General features: G+C 44.0%; 1 protein-coding gene across 2 annotated transcripts in view; it reads right to left on the reverse strand.

The window, feature by feature from the left end:
* The window catches only part of ZNF185 (zinc finger protein 185 with LIM domain), a 108,566-nt gene that overhangs the window by 38,303 nt on the left and 45,124 nt on the right, over positions 1–25,139 (reverse strand). For both annotated transcript variants that reach the window (XM_063431909.1, XM_063431910.1), the window contains exons 16-27: positions 24,820–24,897; positions 24,321–24,410; positions 23,285–23,389; positions 22,565–22,648; positions 20,996–21,064; positions 18,163–18,225; positions 17,964–18,008; positions 9,311–9,433; positions 8,620–8,700; positions 8,214–8,333; positions 7,905–7,967; positions 6,235–6,303 (exon numbers count right to left, since the gene is read on the reverse strand). In XM_063431909.1, the coding sequence (XP_063287979.1) occupies positions 6,235–6,303; positions 7,905–7,967; positions 8,214–8,333; positions 8,620–8,700; positions 9,311–9,433; positions 17,964–18,008; positions 18,163–18,225; positions 20,996–21,064; positions 22,565–22,648; positions 23,285–23,389; positions 24,321–24,410; positions 24,820–24,897 (990 nt within the window). The remainder of the gene's footprint in view (positions 1–6,234; positions 6,304–7,904; positions 7,968–8,213; positions 8,334–8,619; positions 8,701–9,310; positions 9,434–17,963; positions 18,009–18,162; positions 18,226–20,995; positions 21,065–22,564; positions 22,649–23,284; positions 23,390–24,320; positions 24,411–24,819; positions 24,898–25,139) is intronic.

Below are 25,139 nucleotides of genomic sequence, written 5' to 3' on the forward strand. Positions count from 1 at the left end.
GAGTTGCTAAAGCAGTTAATTGGAAAATATGTATTTTTGCAAAATGGTAAACACTAACATGTGATCGGTATCACTGGAGGCAAATAAGGCTCATGTGAAGTTGTTAAGAGCAGAGGTGGGCCAAGGAAACATGCTGGGAGTTTTTTTGCCACAAACATTTACTGGGTGTTCGTATTAACAATATTTAATAGTTGATTTTTAAAGACAAGCGTGGAAACAAGCCTACAAATAAAGAAATGGTTAAATTTGATGTATAAAGAATTGAACAACATGTGTGTTGTGTATTTAATATTTCAACCTTTAAAAAAATATTTCAAAAGGTCAACTTTTAAGTTATTTTGACAATCCAATCAGTGTTGAAGCACTGAGTACATAATATATTATGTAGCTCAAGGTTTTTCCAAAGTGTAAAACATTAATATAAACACATTTTAAACCTAACTGTTCTATCAATACGGTTTGTTTATATACAAACTTTGCTTAAGCAAATACAGTATCTGTGTTCTTAAATCATTGCGTCATATAAACATATATAGGCCCTTTGTTACAAACAGGAAGGAAAAGGCTTTGAAGTTAAGACACAACATTTCAGGGTGTTTCTTATTGTTACCATATTGACTCTGGAGCGATTGTGTTTCACAGAGCTGACCTCAATGAATGAATGAATGTGTGAGAAAGAAATGAATACCAACCACATCAGAGATCAACCACAGAAAGAAAACACAATCAAGGACACTTTGTATCTCACACCACTGTTTTTTAAGCGCTATCAGTTAATTAAAACATCTAACAATATAGATTTCTGAAATATGTCTAGTGTGTCTTTTCTTGTAACAGACATTCTCGAGAAAGGCTCTTTAACAAAGTCGAAAGGAGCCAACTACAATGTCTAAATAAAGTCTGTATTGAAGAAACTCTGAGTGTGCCCAGACATGGGCATGGGAATATTGCAAACCCAGTGTGAGTGGCATCACCATTAATTTTATCTTATTGACCATATGGAGTCCCTTATCTACCTCCCTTTGTTGTGCAGTGTGTCTAGTTTATATTTTCTTGTCTCCTGCTTTGTTAATTGCCTGCTAGAGCCTGTAGCAGTTTCCTGTATGTGATTAAAGTTCAATTAACAGCTGGATATATAACCTTCTATAACAAACTCACTGTGCTGTAAAAAAATGAATTTATTTTTGTCATGAATTCTGTGTGAGTCACAAAGAGGGCAGATGTGGTGAGGGCTTCATAAACAAATTGATATAACTCCTAATGAATGAAGCAGTGATACTGCAGGGACATAATCTATGCAAAACAACTGCTTCATTAAGCAAAAGTTGCTTTGGTACTTATTGTGAATCTTTAAATCTCCCATGGACAAAAGTTTCACATTCCTGCACCAAGGGTCAGAGAATTAATTTAATTTAATTTCATCATATACTTTCTGAAGGGTACACACACACAAATATAGACAATGAGCCAGAATTAAAATAATCTGGAAAACACAGTAAGACTGAAGCTTATTTCTGGTGTACCAGGGTGGCGTTATGGTTAGTCCAGCTCTGACGCCAAAGAAAGTGTCTTTCTATTAGACTGTGTACTGAGTTTTAGAGCTTCATTAAGGTTTTTTTTTTTTTTTTTTTTTTTTTAATTCTTTATTTTCATTGTGCATGTGATAACAACAGGCGTGCAGAGCCACAATAGCAGCTGCAGGCTTTTCATAGCATTTTTACAAGTTATATTGTGGCAGATTAGACAGCACTTTTTTTTTTTTTTTTGGTGAAACAAACGTGAACATCTGGCTTTATAATAATAGTAGATATATTTAGACATACTAAGCTATACAAGTCGATGAGTGTCTAGTTTAATGACGTTTAAGATTACCGTATATTAAATGTTATGTCACATAGGTGCAATACATGAGTTACGCTATGCATTTCAAAGTAGTAAGGTATGCAGACGCTAGTATGCTCCCCCATAGATTATAGACAGGTAGGTGTTTACAAAAGTATTATCGATTAATGCTTAATAAGGTAACCATGCATAAGTATAGTAATATATGTGGCTTGTTGCTGTTTGCTGTACTGGCAATACGAGTTATCTACGTAAATAAAAACAACGATATAAGGCTGGCTACCCTATAGAATATAGACAGGTAGGTGTTTGGTCCTAAAGTTTACCAACACATGGTCCCCCCACGTCAACAGGCTGACAGTCAGTGTCCCAGCGGCTCCAGGCCTGCTTTTCGGAGGGGCAGAAGCTTGGGAGCTGTTGATTAAGGTGAAGGCAGTGGTGGCGTGCCAGGCAGGCATCGGAGTGGCTGTGTTCAACTTGCGGTTCAGCCGGTGCCCACCGCGGATAGGTCGCAGCAAAGAGTGGTCTTGGTGTTCCTCTGGTGATCCTCAGCCTCCTCTCCGCAGGCATCCGACTGAAGCAGTGCAGTCTCCTCGCTTTAAAGATGATATTGCGGGCAAAGCTGTGTCTGAAGCAGGTCCCAGACCTGGTTCTCAGGTAATTATTGTATATAGCGCTCTCTGTGAACCCTGTCAGTGTACATGTGTCGGCTTGATTTGTATCTGGAACCCTGTTTTCGAGGTGGAGTGCATGTATTAAGTAAATACAGGGCTGGCTGTTTCTGGGCAGAAATTCTCATATTTCTGGTCTGCCTGTTGAGGCAGATCTCCTCTCAGCACATGTATCGCTTCGTCTCCGCCATTTTAAGTGCGGCCTCTGAGCTTTTGGTCCACATCGCTGCAGCCTGGATTGCTGGTGTTTTCGTGCTCGCAGGTGCCATGGGGTGGGGACCGGGATCACCCCCCCGGTCCAGAGGGGGGGGGGGAAACGGGGCCAGTACCATCCAGCCTCGTGTTTCTGGTTAGTACCTGGCAGGCAGAACAGCGGGGCAGCGGCCGTCTGTCCCACTCTCCGCCCGAGTAATCCCCATCTTGTGCGATAAGGAACTCCCCTCCAAGGGACTAGAACACTTTGGCAAGCCTCTCCTCTTCGGTACCAGGTTGCCTTCTTACAATGGGCCACAGCTTCCATTCATCTAGTGGGTGCTTAGTCAGGGATTATGTGCTGATATTATGTTTATTTGCCGGAGCTGTTCTTGTGTGCGGCCGTTCAGCATGGCGGCCCGGCCCCGCCCCATTAAGGTTTGTTTTTAACTCACTAGTGCCACCTAGTGGCATTAATTCATCAGTACGCCAGCCAGAACTATAAATGAATGTCACATTCCTATGTGCTTACATAACTAATATGCACAGCTATTATTCCACATTAATTACTACATCCCTTCTTGGAAACATATTTTATGATGATAGCGTCAAAAGGTGGGATGAGAAGGGAGGAGATAAACTTAGGGCAGGTGAGTGAATTCTTAATCAACAAGTGGAAGAAAAAGGCACAAAAAAAATATAAAACAAGAAATTGTGCTTTAGAAAACTGTGTCTCTAACACACAATGACAAACATTTCGAAATCTATTCCACTATTTGGAATTTTAGGGAATATTACAACATTCCAAAGTTAAATTCAATAAGACAAAAATATCCACACTAACCTCTGCACAATTTATTTTAATTCCCATGATTGCCCATTCTGTTTCAGATTAGTTTATAAACGTAGCAGTATTTTAATTAATAGTATTATCGATTATTACAAAATAAAGGATCACGATATGTGTAGAGTACATCATTCATATGAATCAAACATTGGGGTAAAGAATATAACTGTATTGCAAGTGTGATGCCCGGGTAAGAAGATTATGACCTAATACTCTCTATCAAGTTTAAGGCAGTAAGTGAGTTGACATGTAGATTACATAATGACTGTTTGCACACACATAGTTACTATATGTGAAATATTTGTGTATGATTATTCAATAATTCTAAGCATGCAGTTTCCCTATCATGTATTACTGGTTCTGTAAACTGAAGATTAATCCTTTATCAGTTGACTGGTTCTTTTGCATCGTAGGATGGGAGGACAGGCTCTAATCCTGCAGCCTGTGTGCTGATGGATAAACATCGCTTTGACCAGACATTTGGGACTGGCAATCATTTTCACAGTGACATACTAAACACCGTAGGCACTACAAGTTAGATTAGGTGACAACCTGCCAAAACACTGACATACTCCGATATAATGGTACTCTAAACATGTTAAATCTATTTACTAAATTGCACATTGTCATCCGAGATAATGTGTTGTATGTAATGCGCTGATCCCCATATAATCGATTTTACAGTTTCTAGCACAGTTCTACAAAAATGAACAGTTCGTGTTCCACTTAAACCATATGTAGATCAGTGCTGTTCATGTCTCAAACTGACCAGTTAGATTGTAATATCTACAGAATGTGAATTCTGCATGTCGATATAATAACTGCACCATCTGCTTTATGTCTCTGTTACTCTCCTAAATATACATTACACATTAATGTTCTCAGTCATTGAATAACTAATAAGCCACACATAAGTCATATTAGAAGTATATATATTTTTTTTAATGTGTAATGTATTTGTATGAGAGTAAATTATATACGGAATTTGTTGCCGCTATATAAATAATAAAATAATAATAAAATAATAATAATATACATATACACACACACAGTTTTGTAACTTTAGTCAAGTACTATTGGTACTTTCCAGGTCTCAACCATCTGAACAACTTTGATTTTCTTCATATTATGGGGAAACATAGCAGGACAATAGAATCCTCATTTCTGCCCACTCTTAGTGTGACATGCCACTGTGCTATATATACCAGGAGTCAGGATGTAATGGAATTGTTGCCAATTATCTTCCTCTTCACCACAGTGACCTTAGCTGCACATATGCACATTCATGCTTAAAGGGACACTATGGTAACCAAAACAAGTTTTGCTTGAATGAAGTGATTTTGGTGAATAGATCATACCCTTGCAGTCTCTCCATTCAATTCTGTGACATTTAAAAGTTAAATCACTTTGTTTATGCAGCCCTAGTCGCACCTCCCTGCATGTGACTTACAAAGCCTTCCTAAACACTTCATGTAAAATGACCTTTAATCTTTGCACTTCCTTTATTGCACAGTCTGTTTAATTTAGAATTTTGTCACTCACGTACTATTAATAGCTTGCTAGACCTTGTAGAAGCCTTCTGTGTGTGATTGAAGTTCATTTTACAGAGCAGGAAATAAAACTTCTAAAGCAAGTTAACATCTGAATGAAAATGAAACCTTTTTTTTCATGCAGGCTGTGTCAGACAGAGGTGTGGCTAAGGCTGCACAGACAGACACAAAAGTGATTTAACTCCTGAATGGAAGAAAATTGAGCAGTGAGACTGCACAAGTTTTTTTGGTGACTATAGTGTCCCTTTAATTATGTCACATACCAAGTTATCCATTGACTTACACCTCTTAATAACTTAAAATGTGGATATGGTTTTGAAGAGGGTGCACTTATAACTTGGCCTCGTATTCAAAGTGGGCCTTGATATTTGTTACCCAGTGCACAGCTCTTCTGCTTCTCTGCTAGGTAACAAAGAATGAAGCATCAGAGCAACAGGTGGGTTAATTAGGTGTTTATAAATGTGTGGCTAATTAAGTATTTATTTGTTTATGTTTAAGCATTTACCTTATTTGGGGAGAGGGTTAATTGATCACAATGATATTTCAACACCTGCTCTCTGTTACAGTTAAATAACCCTCCTATATCTCTGGAGGCTTCATTTTCTGATGTGATGTCTAGCAGGGGAGAAGGAGAGATGTGTACCATAAGGGCCTCCTGGGACTACAGGACCTGGTTGCAGATTCACCTCCAGCAAGTCCTTTTTTAAGCAAGGGGAGGAGAGTAACAAGAAAATTAAGTTTCTCTGTGTGTGTGTGTGAGAGAGAGAGAGAGAGATAATTAATTTATATATCTAATTAATTATGTATGTGTGGATGTCTGGACATAAGAACTAGAAGCTAAAATCAGGACTAGCACATGAAACTTGAGACAGTTGTAAGGTATGTACATATATATACTTTTGCATGATTGTGGGGAAGGAGCAGTTAATAAATTGGTGTGTAATTGCTGTGGTGCGTGTGTATTTTCAGGCTTTCTCACGTCATGACTTGTAAAATACACCATTTGATTATTTCTTTAAATAAAATAAAGGAATGGACTGTTTCTTCTTTTGTGAAACATGTAGCACAATTTAGAAAGCCCCCCCCCCCCCCCCCCCCCCCCATATATTACTAATCAAGATTGACTGCTTACCTATTCTCTGGTTTAGTGTCCAAGTCATCCCACGAGATAAGATCCTGTGGTTTATTGGCATTTGCATTACTACACACAAAAAAAAAAAAAATACAAATCCACTTTATTACAACTACCTTCTGTTTAAGTAACTCTGGTTGTTGTCTTTTATTATTATTATTTAAAAAAGATTATTACATGTAAAATTTTCTAATATACACATGAGTAAATATCTACTTTCAATGCATAGGCTTGCTTGAGGGCGAAAATCCTTATTGTAGTTGTTCTGGTGACTATAATCATTACCTGAAGGCATTTTCATACAAACACCACCTTTTCAAAGCAGTGTTCACTTTGCCCCCTAGGGACACACACCTCCTGTGGCCACTCCTCAGATGGTCACTGGAGGTGCTTCCAGGGGCAGTGCTGCACTGCCATTCAGCGTCTCCATGCAGAGCGTAAATTTTCCTCATAGAGATGCATTGATTAAATGAGTCTTTATGAGGTGCTGCTGATTGGCCAAAACAGCATTTGGCCCCGCCCCCTAGCCGATTTCAGCCAATTCAATGCTTTTTATAGAAACATAGAATGTGACGGCAGATAAGAACCATTCGGCCCCATTTTCTAAAAACTGTCATTAGTCCCTGGCCTTATCTTATAGCTAGGATAGCCTTATGCCTATCCCACACATGCTTAAACTCCTTCACTGTGTTAACACCTACCACTTCAGCTGGAAGGCTATTTCATGCATCCACTACCCTCTCAGTAAAGTAATACTTCCTGATATTATTTTTAAACCTTTGTCCTTCTAATTTTAGACTATGTCCTCTTGTTGTGGTAGTTTTTCTTCTTCTAAATATAGTCTCCTCCTTTACTGTGTTGATTCCCTTTATGTATTTAAATGTTTCTATCATATCCCCCCTGCCCCGTCTTTCCTCCAAGCTATACATGTTAAGATTCTTTAACCTTTCCTGGTAAGTTTTATCCTGCAATCCATGAACCAGTTTAGTAGCCCTTCTCTGAACTCTCTCCAAAGTATCAATATCCTTCTGAAGATACGGTCTCCAGTACTGCGTACAATACTCCAAGTGAGGTCTCACCAGTGTTCTGTACAATGGCATGAGCACTTCCCTCTTTCTACTGCTAATACCTCTCCCTATACAACCACACATTCTGCTAGCATTTCCTGCTGCTCTATTACATTGTCTGCCTACCTTTAAGTCATCAGAAATAATCACCCCTAAATCCCTTTCCTCAGATGTTGAGGTTAGGACTCTATCAAATATTCTGTACTCTGCCCTTGGGTTTTTACGTCCAAGATGCATTATCTTGCACTTATCCACATTAAATGTCAGTTGCCACAACTCTGAACATTTTTCTAGTTTACCTAAATCATTAGCCATTTGGCTTATCCCTCCTGGAACAGCAACCCTGTTACATATTTTAGTATCATCAGCAAAAAGACACACCTTACCATCAAGACCTTCTGCAATATCACTAATATTATCACATATCACATATTCCCTTTGAATGAGACAGTTGTCTCAAAGTGATGCATGTCCCTTTAACTGTTTAACTGCTTGTTGTATTTAGTATAGGCTCATAGAAATTCCAGCAGTAGAGATACTCACTTGTCCTTCACAGCTTGGTTAGGTGTATATATTTTTAATTAAATACATTGTAAACCTCACCTTGATTCCACAGCGGTCACCTTTGGTTTGGTTTCTATCCGGGGAGCTGGCTTTGGAGGCAAACTGGGAACAAGAAAATTGGAATATAAATAGGTAAAGCAAAGCAGAAATTCTACTTATAAACGTTTGGTAGTGACACAATGCTGAGCTTCCTTTAAATGACAAAAATGAAAAGGCTTTATCTTAATGTAATATTGTATATGCAAATATGCAGACAATGTGATCAATTAAATCACTGTTTGTTCTCCAAATATATTAAAAGTTTGCATTTTTTTTCCCATAACGTTTCCCACATTTCAGAAAAATTACCTTTCATCTCTGACAACAGAGATCTTGCCAGGTCCAACTTGAGTGCCCGGCTTGGTAGTCTCGGAAACATTTGTAGAAGTCCAAGATGTGAGTTTTGGGATGTCGTCATTGTTCTTGCTGCTAAAACCAATTTTGTATTTACAATGTATGAATTTTGAATGACCAGGATCAGGACTTATTCTCCTGTTCTACTTGGACAATTCTAACTGAATCGGTGTACACTCAACCAATTACAACCAACTGCCTGTAACAGTGTTTAGAAGGACGTGCAATGGACCCATATCGGATAATATTTACACCATTCTTGTAATAGTCATGTCTAACTTGCCATTCCTTGATGCATAGAAAGTCCGAGTTGTGTAAGGTAATAAAATGTTTACTTTTAATATTTTAATCAGTTTGTTACCTTTCACTTCTTGTTTCAGAAGTTCTTACTACAGATCTGCTTTCATTTGAAGTCTTTGGAATTTCTCTTTCAACCAAATCGCTAAAAGAAATGAGTAGAAAATAGTGTTATTCACTGGAGGGGATCTATCCATCAATCTATCCATCATCCATGCATGGGAGGACTTGCAGTATGTGGAAGGGAGGGTGGTGGGGAGCGGGGGAAATTGCCCCCAAAACCACTAGCATGGGAAGACTGGCAATTAGATGTGGGCTACAGCCTCATGCCATTCTTCTGAGGATTAAAATAGCAAGGGGTGCTATCTTTTAGCACAGAACTACAGGAGTGGGGCAAAAAGAATTGTGCAGTAGTCATCTTTGCTATTCTGGTATCATGTAGGTTTGTGCATGGTCTGGTGGCCTACAGTCACTATGCTGTGCAGGCCTGCATTGGAACACTGGGAATCTGGGGCTGATCAGACTGCCTGACTAAGAGGTGTTTACAAATGAAAGTCATGCTGCACATGCTATACTGGTGAAGGATGCAGGGATATATGAGGTCACACCTTCCATTAGTCAGATTTGTATATTGTGTGCTGAAGTGAATAGTACCATCCATACTGTGCTCTGTGAGACACTCATTTGCAGTGGCACCCCATGCCAAACATTTGGAACCCCTGTTTATTGCACATGTTATGTAAATACGCTGTTACCTTTCGTCTCTGATGATTGTGATTTTTCCTGGTGCAGGCTGGAAATTGTTGCTTGTTGTTGTTTCAATGATGCTGATGTTTGTGTAGGATTTCAGTCTGGGAACTTCTGCATTATCAGTGCCACTAAAAAAATGAAATAGATGATCACTGTTAACACTCTGTTTTTTATTCTCAATATAGGATACCTTTTGTATTTATAGAATTATAAGATCGCTGCTCTGGCTCTGCTATTCTTTTAGCATTTTTCAATTCTAGACACTCAATACCTAAATAGAGGCTGTCTGGCAAAACATGATGTATGTTAAGGAGGGTGCACTAAAAGACACACAGTTTATTTTTATTTTTTTTGTAAATATCTTTTTATTAAACCTTTCGTTTTTGTTGAACTTGCAACATGTAAGAGAGTTACGTGGACTCGCAGGTCCCTCTGGTCATTCACAAAAGCTTATACATCGGAAGGCATATGATGTCGTACGTGTCTGGGCGACTCGCAGGTCGCTTTCTTGAGTAAATAGCATGTGTATTATGGACTCACAGGTCCGGTGTTACCCGGTGGTGTTTCGTACTCTGTTATATTCAATATGCACCATTTCTACGTTGGGTGGTTTTGCATGCCCCACTGTTGTGTTTTGTTTGTCTATTCCCCCTACCCACCCTGTAGCCTCTAGGCAGTAGTGAGGCATGTGGCCATCTGTTGTATAGGGTCCCTTCAGGACGTGCAACCCTCCAGTGACCCTGTGTCTATGGTCCTGGATGGCAGTGTTGTGGGGTGTTGGCCCCCTACCTTAGTATGGTTCGGTTCTGCCCAGCGGTGTAGGTTGTGCTGATGGGGATAACCTAAGGGGTATCCTACGACTCCTTCCAAACTCATTAGCTCTATAGCTCACAAAACTGGCGCACTTCCACCCCCCTCGCTAGCGGGGCTGCAGGCCGCCCCGGGCTCCGCATGTGGTCGCACCCCAGCAGGCGCCGTAGCCTTCCCCGCACACCCCCGCGGGGTCGGCCCAGGCACTGCCCCCCGGGTCCCCCGGACCGCGCCCCACCCCCTTTTGACGTGGGGCGGGAGTGAGGCATCACGTTTTGGGCCAGGTGTGGGTCGTCCCGCTAGTCTCCCAGCGTCCTCTCCTGGGGATTGTCTGTTCCTCCCCCCATGGTCAAGTGCATAGTCCGGAATGCCTCTGTACCCACCCGTGCCAACCAGGGTGTCCATGTGTCTAAGTATGTCTGCGTTCGGTCTTGGGCTGAATACCAGATCTCCTCTGTGACTCGTGACTCCTCCATTCTGGTAAACCACAGGGAGAGTGTTGGGGTTGTGTCTTTTTTCCAGTACAAAGATATTAGGTGTTTTGCGACATTAAGAATTCGGATGGTCAGGGAGCGTTTGTAACGTGATGTGGGGGTTGTCGTGTGGTGTAGGAGGTATGGGGCGGGCTGGAAGGGTGGGACCTTGTCCGTGAACATGGCCACCATGGCAGCTATTTTCTCCCAGAACGGTACTATGAGTGGGCATTCCCACCATATGTGAAGAAAGGATCCTTCCCCTCTCTTGCACCTCCAGCAGAGGCCGTCCGCGTCCAAATGCATTCTCTGTAAGCGTTCTGGGGTCAGGTACCATTGTGTGAGAACCTTATAGGCCGTTTCCTGGGTTTTGCTAGCGATTGCGCAATGGTGCACTAGGTCGCAGATCTTGTGCCACTGGGTCTCGGTAAGTGTTTCCCCTACGCAGTCTCCCATTTGGACATGAAGGGAGGTGGGGGGTGTCCCTGTTGCCGTTGTAGCATGGAGTAGAGGTATGAAATACTATGGGGCATGGGCTCCGGGTCTTGGCATAGCTGTTCGAATGGCGTAAGGTCCCTATATATGTCGGGATGTTGTGGTATAGCGGTGATGTAGTTCCTAATTTGGGTGTATCTAAATGTTGTCATGAAAGGCTGGGTGGGTGTGCCCGTGAGCGTCTGTAGGGACACAATTTTCCCATTGGCGGTCATGTCTCGGAGTCTGGGTATGGTTTGAGGGAGGACGCAGCGGAGGCTCCCCGGTCTTACCCCCGGTTCAAACTCCGGATTGTACGCCAGAGGTAGTAGCGGGGACGGGAAGGAGGAGAGGCGTAGTTTCCTCGCTTGTGAGTGCCATACGGTTAGGGTGGCGGTGGTGAAGGGCTGTTGGCGAACTAGCCGCCTACCAATCGATGGGTCCAGCCACAGGAGGGCTGAAAGGGGCCTGCCTGCGTGGTGTGTTTCGATGGCCTTCCAGGGTTTGCTAATCCCCTCTTTTGCCCATTCCAGGGCCCGTTGCATGTGGCATGCTTGGTAATATAGTTTAAAATCAGGAACGGCCAGGCCTCCTGCTGTTTTGGGGAGTGTGAGTTGTGTATACTTGAGTCTGGGTTTAGTACCCTTCCAGATAAATTTAATGAGGAGGGTGCGGAGTGCGGAGAAGAAGGTGGTAGGGAGTTGGAGTGGCAGGGTCTGGAATAGGTAAAGTACCCGTGGGAGGATGTTCATTTTGGTAATGGCCACCCTGCCGAGCCAGGAGAAGTGAGGTGTGGCCCATTCTGTCAGGTTCTTCCGTAATGTTGCCATCAGTGGGGTGAAGTTCATATGGTAGAGTTTGGATAGGTCGTCCGTGAGCTTCACCCCCAGGTATTTAATAGCGGTGTCCTGCCATTGGAAGGGGAAATTTCGTCGGATTTGGTCTGCCCTCTTCTGGGGGAAGCCAATGTTAAGAATAGAGGATTTAGCGTAATTGATCTTGAGGTTGGCGATGTGGCCGTATGTCTTAAACTCTGCCATGAGGTTTGGGAGGGAGATTTCTGGGTTTGTTATAAAAAATAGCATATGCTGCGATTTTGTGGTGGTCTGCCTCCACCGCCACCCCCGAGATATCTGGGTTGTCCCTTACCGCTTGTAGGAAGGGCTCCAAGGCCAGGATGAACAAAAGCGGCGACAGAGGGCAGCCCTGCCTGGTGCCATTCCTGACCGGGAATGCGTCTGTATAGACCCCATTTATGCACACCCTGGCCGTGGGGGACGAGTAGAGGGCCTCTATCCACTGGCGCATGTGGGTCCCCATGCCAACATGCTCCAGTACCGAGAACAGGTAGTCCCACGCCACCCTGTCAAAGGCCTTCTCCGCGTCCGTAGAGAGGAGGAGAAGGCTCTCCGAGGTGCGCTGTGCGTGGTGGATCAGGGAGAGGGCCCGGACAGTGTTGTCCCGGGCTTCCCTGTGGGGGACGAATCTCACTTGGTCAGGTGAGATTAAGTCTGGTATGTGTGGGTTCAACCTTGTAGCTAGTATTTTGGCGAATAGGCGTAGGTCGCAGTTAAGTAACGATATCGGTCGGTAGCCCGTGCACCGTTCGGTATCTCCCCCCTCCTTTGGCAGCAGGACAATATTGGCCGCTAGTGTTTGCTGGGGGATAGTATTTCCCTCTGTTATAGAGTTGAAGGCCAAGATAAATTGGGGGGATAATGTGGCCAGGAAGGTTTTATAGTATTTGAGGGGGAGGCCGTCAGGGCCTGGGCTTGTGCCGGTCTTTGAGGATTTAATGGCTAGGGCCAGTTCCCCTTCTGTCAGGGGCGCTTCCAGAGCCTCCGCTGCGTCTGTGGAGAGTTTAGATTTAGTGTATTTAGAGAGGTATGCGTTCATGCGGGTCGTTCCCACGTTAGGGTCCGCCCGAGGGGTGTGGGGGGGGATCGCGTAAAGTTCCGTGTAGAAGCGGGTTACGGCTATAGCGATTTGATCTGGCATGTGGTGTAGTTGGCCTGCGGCGTCGCGCATGCGTGCAATATATGTCATGGAGCGTTTTTTGTTAATCATTCTGGCCAACAACCTGCCGCACTTATCTCCCTCTGTGTAGAAGAACGATTTAGTGCGCTGGAGAGCCCTAGTGTACGATTGCCGCAGGGTCCGTGCTAGTTCTTCACGGGCTGCTGTAAGTTCCCCGAGAAGTGTGTCGTCTAGTGTTTGCTTGTGGGCCTGTGTTAGGGTCCCTATCCTGGCAGTTAGTTCTTGGATCGTGTGGTCCCATGCCTTCTTCAGGGCAGAGGAGTGTGAGATGAGAATTCATCTCATCACACACTTGTGGGCCTCCCAAGTCAAGAGGGGGGATGTGTCCTGTGGTAAGTTCTCGGCGAAGTAGTTTGTCAGGGCTTGTTGTACGTCTTGGGCCACCTGTGGGTTGGATAGGAGGTTTTCGTGGAGCCGCCATGTCGTGGTTTTGGGTTTGTGTAGTGGCGATGTGAGTTGGATCGTGAGTGGTGCGTGGTCGGACCACATTGTCCCCCCTATGACAGCGTCCCGCAGTCTGGGTAGATAGTAGTATGGCAGAAAGAAGTAGTCGATGCGTGTGTAGCAGTCATTCGGGGTCGAATAGAAGGTGTAGTCCCTGGCTGTCGGGTGTGTCGCCCTCCAACAATCTCTAAGCCTGTACTGGTGGAGAAGTTTACGTATTTTAAGCAGTGTGGGGGGGGGGTGTCGATGAGTGGCCCCTGGATGCGTCCATCATCGGGTGTAGAGCAATGTTGAAGTCCCCACCCAGGACCAGACAGCCCGTCGTGAAGTCGTGAAGGGCCCGGAGTGCGTCCCGGAGGAATCTGTCCTGTCGAGTGTTTGGGGCGTAGATGTTGGCAAAGGTGTAGGTTTCGTCCAGGATTTTGCCCCTAACGAATACGTATCTGCCCCAGTTATCAGTCATGGTCGAGTCAGCTACGAAGGGTATGGATTTGTGTAGGAGTATTGCCGTCCCCCTAGATTTCCCCTCCGGGTTATTGCTGTAGAAGCCTTGGGTGTATATATGGTTGCAGAGTTTCGGGGCGGCGTTGGTTTTAAAGTGGGTTTCTTGGAGGTAGACCACATGGGCTCTGGTTTTCCGACAGAGGCGTAGAGCATGTGACCTCTTTTCGGGGGAGTTTAAGCCCTTTGCGTTTAGGGATAGGAAGGTGAGTGGGGACGGTGCGTATTTGGGTGCGGGTGTCGCCATAATGTCAAGTCCCACGGGTGTCTAAGTCGCCCCGGTCAGTGAGGGCGGGTGATGGCCTAGGTAGGTAGAGCCCGGTCCGGGGCACGCAGGGCAGAGCAGGGGAGCGGATATCTCCGCGCAGTGGAGCAGAGGCACCGGTGTCAGGGGGGTAGAGATCCCCCGGCCCGGAGACCGGAGTGGGGGATGGCCCCCCTATACAGTAGACACCGACCTCACGGGGAGTGGAAGGCGCCTTGTCAACTCGCCAACAGCGGCGGTTGTGTATCAAAACAAACACCAACGGGTGTAACTTAAACCTGTGAAAATTGCTGTCGCGCCCCCGGGGCGAGTTTCCCAGGGTATGGCCGGGTTCCGGCTGTAACTGTAACCTGTTGTGTGTCTGCAGGGACTCGCCCCCGGGTCCCGACGTTGTCCTATCTGAAGGGAAGATGCACTAGCCTACCCAGGGTGTAACCTCCTTTCTACAGTGCGGGTGGTTAGGATATTGGTGGATCCCCCCTCCCCCAACCCATTCCCCCTCTGAGCATCAGCGTAGTCCCGTGGTGCCATTCCTCCGTCCCTGGAAGTGGTATGGGAAGCCTGTGTGTCCCCGAAGGGTATCCCGGTTAACAGACCCCCTTGTGGGTTCCCCCTTCTGTGTGGTGGTGGGTTGCATCGCTCTGGTTGCAGCAGGTCTCTGGGTAGTGTACGCGGATGCTCATACTATATTACATATAGAACTGTACCCTGGTGTAGTGGGGTCTGGCACCTATCCCAATGTTGCATGCGAACCCCTATACCCTGGGGACTTGCACGTGCGCCGAGGTATAAGTAGTAGCCAGGTGTGGGACATGCAGGGGCATATCTTGTGTTGTACCCAGTCCCATGGTGCTAGTAGCGTGTACGGGTGTGTACGCAGTGTGGCATGTGCACCAAGGAGTACCGTTAGCCTGCCTGGCAGGTCTACACATATATATACACATTCACATATATACACAATATATACACATTGGTTCATGTAGTGCAGTATACAAGTCTAACAGTAGCAGGCGCGAACGCCATATTGTACAGATATAAAGCAATGCAGGGTACTAGGGGGGCATGTCAAAAAGGGAGCCCCACAAGTAGGGGGACCTGCGAACAGCTCCTAGGAAAAAACATCTCATGTGCTATACAATGCAATGGGCAATTTGAGCATGCGCGAGCATGCATATGGGGCTATACACCAGCCGGCACGTTTACAGCGGTCAATGTAATGCAGTAGACAATTGTGGCGGGTGTGGGCGTTTATGCCGTGGTGCCTGCACTGCGGTGAGCCGTTTTAGTGATGGCGGGCGCAGAAACAGTGGTGTGCAGCGTGGGGGGGGGTAGTTGTGACCTGTGCGTGCGGGTGATATGCAGCGCCGTGGATAGTTATAGCATGCGCTGGCACATAAGCGGTGGGCAGTTGCAGCATGCGTGGGCGCGTGTGTCACAGAGACATAGGGCAGTAGGTGCACCCAGCGGGCCAGTGTCAACCTTGGCGGACATTGTCAGGTACCACGGTCCACTGGGCCATATCCACCGCCACACCTAACGCCATCGGGGTAGACAGGGCCCTCGTGTCCATGGTGGCGCTTCTGTGCGGCCTGGCTGTAGGTGATGTGTGGCTCAGCAACTGTCCGCCCGGCATAAGGATCAGTTCTGTGGGGCAGAGAGACAGGGTGCCAATGTGGGATGTCCAATTGGTAGGTTGGCTAAGTTCGTATCTGGGGACAGTGTCTATGTCCTGGAACGGGGCTATTAGTGCCCTGGAGGGGGTCAGGCTGGTGTTGGGCGCATTGTGGGGGGGGAGGGGGGAAAGTCATGCCCTCTAACGGGCGGTACCTGTGGGCCTAGTGGCCTCCTGGCGTCCCCCTCTAGTGCGTTGCGGCAGTGCCGGTCTCGGGTAGGGGTTTCTTGCGGTGGTATAGATGTCCAATGGGTCAGGCCATCTCATGTTGATGGCAGGCAGTTGGAGCTCCGTGCCCAGTGCTATGTAGTCGCTGTGTGTGCGGACCAGGAACGGACCTCTCGGCGTGTGGACGAGCAGTCCCGTGGGCATCTGCCATCTGTACCGGATCTGTTGGGCCACCAGTACCCTCGTGAGTGGTTTCAGAGCGCGTCGGTAGGTCAGGGTAGCCGGTGATAAATCTGGAAAGAGTTGCAGGTCTTGGTTCCGGTAGGTGAGCGATTGCCGGCCTCGTGCTTGTTTAAGGATAGTCTCCTTTAAGGCAAAATTCGCCAGGCAGCATATGACATCCCTGGGTGGGCTATCTGGCGTGCCCTTAGGACGGAGGGCTCTATGAGCTCTTACAAATTCTATGGGTGTCAGGCGGTCGCGGCCCAGGATCCCATTTAATATTTCCAGGAGGATTTCTTGTAGCTGCTGGGGGGAATCCTCAGTTTCAGGGAGGCCGCGCAGTCTTAAGTTATTGCGTCGCCCCCTGTTGTCCAGATCCTCAATATGTAGGGCCATGCCACGTACCTGTTCTGAGGTGGTGTCTGCAGCCTCTGCTAGTGTATTCTGTGTTTCCCTCAGGCTGTCACAGGCTGCCTCTATGTGGCTCACGCGGTCTGACAGGCCCTGCATGTCAGCTCTCAGTGCCTGGATGTCCTGCCGGATTGTAGCTCCCATTTCTGAGGTGGCCGAGCGGAGATCTTCTTTGGTGGGCAGTGCTCTCAGGAGGTCTAACCACGGGGGCCGTTCTGTGCCGCCCGTAAGCATGTCTGATGCCGGTGATGACGGCGCGGACTCCTCCGACGCCATTGATCCGTCGGCGCCATGCGGCTGTGTCGCGAGGTCTGCAGGGGTCACCAGGAACTGGCGCAGGGACGAGGTAAGCTGTCCCTTTTTGGGCTCTGGGGTCTTCCCGGTCTGTGGGGTCCTATTTGGTCTCCCCATGTCGGCAGTGTAGCGGGTAGGTTGCGGTTTTGGCGGCGGGACCCGGGCGGCGGGAAAGTTTAAGCGGCCATGTTCTTCGGCTGCCAAGCCACGCCCCAGACACACAGTTTAGACATGACCCTCCATCCATACTCCCCACGGTCACTCATTAAAGGGAAACTATAGTCACCCAGACCACTTCAGCTTAATGAAGTGGTCTGGGTGCCAGGGCCCTCAGGTTTTAACCCTTCACATGTAAACATAGTTTCAGAGAAACTGCTATGTTTACACTGCAGGGTTAATCCAGCCTCTAGTGGCTGTATTCCTGACAGCCGCTAGAGGCGCATCTGCGACGTTGGATGCGAAATTCGCATCCAACGTGCAGAACGTCTATAGGAAAGCATTGAGAAATATTTTTTTTTTTTTCGAGATGCTGCATGGCTGTACCATATAGGGTTATTTACTAAACTGTGAAATACTGGAGATTCACCAGGAGATTGAAAATTGAATGCCAAAAAAAAAAAAGCTGAGCTTCAAGTATAATTGAGTTAAAATTTGCAGTTTCTTATCGTACACCTAAAAATTCACGGTTTAGTAAATAACTCTGCATACATATCATGGATTTAGTTTAGAAAAAGCAACTTCATAGAAGATTTTGGTAGCATGAATACATTTTATTTGAAGTATGGTAGGATGAGGAAGGGGTGTGTAAAGTAAGCTGTAAAGTAACCATAGATTCACTTGAAAATGGCAATCTAATGCAAATCAATTCTAAATACAATGGTTTTTACCTTTCGTTTGTTGTGACAGTCGTAACATTCCTGGTGGTTGTTGATCTATTGGGAAAGAAGCTCAGTTTAATTTTAGAAGGTTTATTAAATATTGAGATAATCTGTGGCTTAATATTGGCCTAATCTTTTCTTCTTTTTAAATTTTATATCGAGCGAAGAATAAAAGTAGTGTTTAAAAACTTTTGACTGCCATACTAACCTGGGTGGGGATGTATGAGAGATCGATGGGTTAGACTGTGCTGCTTTCCAATTTTTTTCAAACCTGTAAATACCAAGAATACCTTTCTTTTAACAAGGAACACAAACAGTATAAATAGTATAAACAGTGGTGTATCCTGGTTTTGTGCTGCCCTAGGCAGGACAAAACTCAGGCGCCCCCTCCCGCCCGCGCCACCCCAATCCAACCCTTCCCCCCGCCCGCCCGCACCACCCCCACCCTTCCCCCGCCTTCTAAATACACACACACACACTCACTTACAGATACGCATACACTAGCTAACAGAAACACACACTCGCTAACAGAAACACACACTCGCTTACAGACACACTCACTAACAGACACACACTCACTAGCAGATACACACACACACTCACACTAACAGACACACACGCACTAACAGACACACACGCACTAACAGACACACACTAACAGACATACATATATACACACACACACTAACAGACATACATACACACACACACTAACAGACACACTAACAGACATACACAGACACTAACAGACATTCACAGACACACTAACAGACATTCACAGACACACTAACAGACATACACAGACACACTAACAGACATTCACACACACACTAACAGACATTCACACACACACTAACAGACATACACAGACACACTAACAGACATTCGCACACACACACTAACAGACACACACACACACACACACACACACACACACACACACTAACAGACACACCCACTGACATACACACTAACAGACACACTAACAGACATTCACACACACACACTAACAGACATTCGCACACACACACACATATTTAACACATTTTTTTTTTTTTAATTTACCCCCCCCCAGCCTCCTTACCTTTGGGAATGCTGGGGGGGGGGGGATCCTATTTCTCCCTGGTGGTCCAGTGGCTGCTGGGCAGTGCTGGCGGGCGGGCAGCCGGCGAGGGAGCACTTCCTCTGAGCTGTCTGCTCAGCTCCCTCGCGCGCCGCACAGTGAGGCTGGGAGGCGGAGCCGGAATATGACATCATATTCCAGCTCCCAGCCTCACTCTGCGGCGCGCGAGGGAGCTGAGCAGACAGCTCAGAGGAAGTGCTCCCTCGCCGGCCGCCCGCCCGCCCGCCAGCACTGCCCAGCAGACCGCCCAGACGGCATGTCAGTTAGCCGCAAGGCTAACAAGGCATTTGCCCTGGGCGTTTGGGGGCGGCTTTTTTTGCCGCCCCCTGGAAAATGCCGCCCAAGGCAAATGCCTTGTTTGCCTCGTGGCTAATACGCCCCTGAGTATAAAGGTTGTCAGGCACCTTGCTGTTATCGGTATAATCTTGCTGTAACTATTACTTCTAAAGCAGTTATGTCCTTTCGTAAAGCGCCATAAAAACAGATTGCCTATTGTAGTAGGATTCTGTTTCCAAACTAACTTGTTTTTAGAATATTTCACCGAATTCTTTAAGGAAAATGAATAGCTACATAGGTCTTAAAGGATTAGTGTATAGACAAGGCTAAGCAGTGTCAACCATAACGTAAGTTAATTATTTTTGTCTAGAATGGAAACAATTTAACATGAAAAGTCTTTCATGCCTTAGAGCAAGCCTACAGCACAGTGCTAAAGTGGCCCTCCCAGGGTTAGTCACTAAAGCGAAGATAATCAGAAATTCAGGAGAATTTAAAGTGAATTTCACATTTAAGGCCATGGTGTCACATCCTGTTCCTGTTGCGGATCATTTCTGGACATGGCTTCTGTTATCCAGTACCCTTTTCACAATTCTTATTTTGTTTTTCTGGTTTTCTATTCTATGTCTGGTTTTCTTTATGCTGGGTTTTCTGGGTTCATTCCTTTATTCAGTTCCTTGAATTCCAGTCTCCTGGATTCCTTTAAATGTTTGTTTTTTGTTGCCACACCCATTCGTTTGCCATTTATCCTTTTTGTTTTAGTGTGTCCCTACTAGCAGTAGTCTCATTCCTCTGCTCCTTTCCTTGCAGGTAAGTGTGTGTGTTTTATTGTTGTACTTTTAGTCATGCATATCTAGGCAACTAGGACCCACCGTAATTTGAGTACTTTGGCGCAGTGGTGGGCTGCATACATCTTGGCCATTTATGTATGTCTAAATCTCTAATGTATAGTACTTAGTTATTACTCTTCTTGTTTTGCCTTGCATCCCGTCTTGTTTTATTTTGCCTTTTATTCCCAGTCCATGTACAGTCCTGTCCTGTTCTTGTTTCCCTCACGTCTTGTGTACATGTTCTGGGTTCTGCTTTCTGTCCTGCTCCGGTTTTGGGTTCTTCTAGTCTTGTCTTGTTATCTTGTTTGGTGCCTATTCTAGTCTTGCCTTGTTTCTAGTACTGAATACATATCTGCATGCTCCTGGGATCCGCAGAAGCTGCATCACAGTCCTGGTATGTGGCCGTACAAAACCCTGGTGCTCAACATCAGGGGGCATGTGGTTACCCTGCACGAGACTCTAATAGTTAATTTCCACGCTGTCACTCCTACCATCACCATGTCTCAGGACCGCCACCCGTGACACATGGTAGCCGAACTGGAAACACTCTCCCCAAGTCAGTTATACTTTGAGGTTTGGCTACTTTGGCCCTTTGAAATTCAATTTGAAATGATCAACAATGCTCAGTTTAGAAAATACCCTATAAGTGTCTGCCCATAGTGTCGCCACCAATCCTGAACAGTTCCCTTTGAAAGTTTTGAGTTATAGAGATTTTGAGAAACAACATTCCATGCCAGTGTCACTTTCTGGCTACAGTATTATATCTGTAAGCTACCTCTGGTCTAGTCCCCTGTCAATTAATTATGACATATTACCTGCTGGCATCCTCAGACAGGTATGTATGGAGAGAATCTGAAAGTGAATCATCTTCTTTCACTGGGGCCCTAAAAATAAAATACATTAAATGCATCTAAATTCTCAGTACGTTATAAAGTAACAACATTACATTACAGGAAACCATCCAAACACATGATCAGGAATGATGTGGGTAATACAATACTCTATAAAAGTTCAATATTTTTTTTTTTCTGTGTTAATTTGTGTATTTTTTGTTCATCGTTTGGTTGTTTCAAAATGTTTTTGTTTTTCAATGGGTTTATTTTCAGGACCAAGTGCAATAAACTCAGAAAATCAAAAAGATAGTTAAAAAAAAAATAGCTTTGTTAATTTTTTTGATACCCAATAAGTTAATATTTATTCTAAAACCTATGTGATATATACCCATTTCCTGTACTAATTGTGCATATTGTAAAGGCTGGTACTTTGATGGAGAAAACATAAATATCCAGGATTATTAGGACTCTCCAGACCCTTAAAGCACTTCAATTTGCTGAAATACATTATGTGTGAAGAGTGTGTCTGCTTACACACCTGGTTACACACCCTTGGCTGTCAATCAGACAACCAGTCATTTTACTTCCTGGTTTGGTTAGCTCAGTGGAGCTAAACCCAAGAGTCAGCAATTGACCAGAGCACCTGCCTTGAAAATACTTCTCATTGAGCTGCATTGGTAAGTCTGTGATTGGACAGCCACAAAAAATCTGGATGGGGGAAGAGGGGGTAGCGATATTTTGGCAAAAGCTGTGGACAATAGAACTGCAGCTTTGCAAGCTGTTATTAGATATGTGCCAAATGAATAATAATAATGCATTTCTAAGGCATTCATGTTTTCACTGGGAATATATTTACTAAACAATGATTTATTTATTTTAGTATATTTATTTTATTTGGGCAGTGGTGTGTCCCTTTAATTTGCATGTTTGTGCTTTTCTTGCACTTAATTAATGACGTGGTTTTAGAACTTGAATCATTATATGTTAACATCTGATTTGTCACATACTTTAAAAAAAAAATATTATTTGTGTTTTTAACAAATATTTTCTCATGTAATTTGCATGTGATTCAGATGATTTTTTTTTTTTCAAAGATTGTCTTAAAGCACATGAGAAATGTTTATTATTGAAATGCACATTATTTGAAGACTTTGAGGCACACTCTTTTTGTAGAGATGCCCAAAACATTTCTCTATACCAATTTTAATTCCTAATCACTTACTTTGATTGTGTTTTGACTTCTGTTGAGGTTTCCACTATACCTAATCTTAGCAAAAAGTGCATTTGGTATGTATTTATTCAAATATATATATTTATGAACGTTTAAACTATGTTTACTTGATGGCATAACTAATTGGGATGTCGCAAGTATTTAAGTAATCTGTGAATTAATATCCACTTGTCCTGTGACTCAAACTCCAGAATTGCCATAAATTCAGATTAAAATAAATAAAACAGAATAAAAAGAAATGCTTTTTTTTCTTCTTTCTATTGATTGATCATCTACGATACTATATGTGTAACATAATATATAATGGTAAAGATTGTTACCGTTCTGTACTGGTGGTAACTGTTCTAGTAGTAGCAGTGGTTCTGTTTTCTGTTGAGGTTCTAGGTGTCACATGGTTATCAGTACTGGAAAAAAAAAAGATGAAATGTAGAATATGATAAATGGCCATTTGTTGTGGGAATTTAATGAGTTAGGTGACATGAGCAAGACTTAAGGTCATCGAAAAACTAAAAAAAGTAATACTGTGGGGGGGGGGGGACAAATTCGGTAAAAGACATAGGTGCTTTATACATAAATATATGATAATAATAACACATTATTATTATGGTTACACTATTATATGATAATAGTCATATGTATTCTAAAGCTTGTTTAGAGAGCACAGTCTTATTTCTAAAGGTATACATAAATTATGTTTTTATTTAATATATTTGTATTTTTTAAATTTAATATAATGATCAAAATAATATAATATTAACTGAGAATAACATGCCAGAGGACACATTGCTTTACAGGAGGAATACAGACATTGTTCCTGTTTATGGTTCTCGGTCATTGCTCTCTCTGACAACGGCAAGGGCTTACATTCGTGATTGACAGGGAGCCAATATAACTGTAATCAATCCCAGGATAGAGGTAAATGCATCTGTCTGTATTTCTACTTTTTAATTTTCAACAAAGAATCATTTATTAGGTATAAGGAAGAAGTAACGATGGTAATTAAACCTATTGTAAGATTAGTTTATTAATGGCTGCAGTACCTTTCGTCCTTGATGACGGTGATTTTTCCAGGCTGTGGTTTGACTGCTGAGCTACTTCCATCTGTAACAGTGGACACCGATTTTGGGGAAGTTGTATGTTTTTCTCTGAATGAAAGAATACAAAATATATTATCTACGCCAGTGAAAAAGATTAAAGGAATACTGCAGAGTTACATAAAATACATTTTAGATTTAGATACAATTCACATTATTGGGTCTCTTTTTTCCCCATTTACCTCTAACTCAGTGGTGAGATGAGCTCCACTCCACTTCACTACACCCGCCAGGTAATCATCAGTACTGCTAATCTCCTGCACAATCCAATACTTCTTTGTGCTTGGGCAACAAGCTAGCCAGGAAGAGCATTCTCCCAGCTGACTTTATAAAGGTGCCAATGTCTCTTGAAATCGATATAAAGTTAAACTCTGTTCAGGGAGAGATTTCCTATTGGGCAGAGTGGGCACCTGGATACAGGCGCCTATACTGCCTTTTTGGAGCACAAGTGGACTGAAGGGGAAAGATAAGCAGCGGGAGCCTTGCCCAATGTCCTCTGTAGTCCAGTCAGTCTCCAATGCTTGATAGCAGAGCTGCAGGAACAGTTCTAGAAGGTGTAAATCTCACTGCTGTCCCAGTATCCAGTGTCTGATGTGTGAGGCTGGACAGTATGTGGAATGGATCGCTTTCCATCTGCCCGTTGACCGCCTCTCTGGTAGGAAATGAATTGCAGGAGGAACAGGTACAGCGCTGAGTGATGCACATTGTGTAACAGTTCCTGCAACTCTAATATCAATCATAAGAGGGTGACTGGACTACAGAACACATAGGATAGTGAGTACTTTGCAAATAGCCATTCAAACTTCACCTGCTCTAAACACCCCTCTTTCCTAACCCTTAATTTAATCCTTCCCTGGGCTGTCGAGGGAGATACAATGTAGCATTATACATGGAAAAACCTATTGACAGAGCCCCTTTAAATCCTGCTCTGTTAACAGTACTTAAGAAGTGATGGTTTCAATGTTTCGTTATGACAAATTACCTGTAGTTGTCATCATACAAGTAGGAGGCGAGAGATTTTGGCAGTGATCCGCTTTTCAATATTAAATCTTCTGATTGTTTTGCTGGCGTCCTAAGAAGAGCATCAATTGTAATATTACGATCTTATTATTGTAAATGCAATATAAAAAAACACACACTTATTTCAACATAATTCTGAAGCCTGTCAGCCACATTGCTTATTCATTATAATATGCATAGATTCACTCCCTGTGGCAAATGGGGAATACTGCAAAAAGAAAAAAAAAAACAATTCTGAGTGCTAAACCCGAGTTAAATATTAGATTTAGTTATCTGCCTCTCGAACGCTCAAAAAAGTAATTGATTGTTCTAAATGTTACAGAACATCCCTGGTTGGGGGACTTAGTTTAGAAAATCATCAATATTACATAAAAGCCTGTTAAAGTGGCCACTCTGTATTTATATCATCCTGATAAATTTCCTTTCTGTGGCTCAATGAACTTGACTTGTAAAAATCTTACCCGTCATTTCTTGTGGTAACAGTCCGAGTCGTAGTGGATCGATACTCTGTTGAGTTTTGGGGAACTTTGTTATCATCCCTAAAAATCAATGAAATAAATGATCAGTTGTATCAGTTGAAAACGAAAAGGTGTGGAACTTCATCTATAAACATAACTAGGAAATGTATAAATTTAATAAATATCTAAATAAAACTTGTCACGTACCCCATATTTCAGTCAATGGATTGGCATACACTGCCATGTCTATGGAATATACCTGTATGTTGAGAATTATTTACCAGGCTAAAAAGGAAGAACACACCTACAGTGCCTCTGCAGAT

This window comes from Pelobates fuscus, chromosome 9 (genome assembly GCF_036172605.1).
Source record: "Pelobates fuscus isolate aPelFus1 chromosome 9, aPelFus1.pri, whole genome shotgun sequence".
Taxonomy (NCBI): Eukaryota; Metazoa; Chordata; class Amphibia; order Anura; family Pelobatidae; genus Pelobates; species Pelobates fuscus.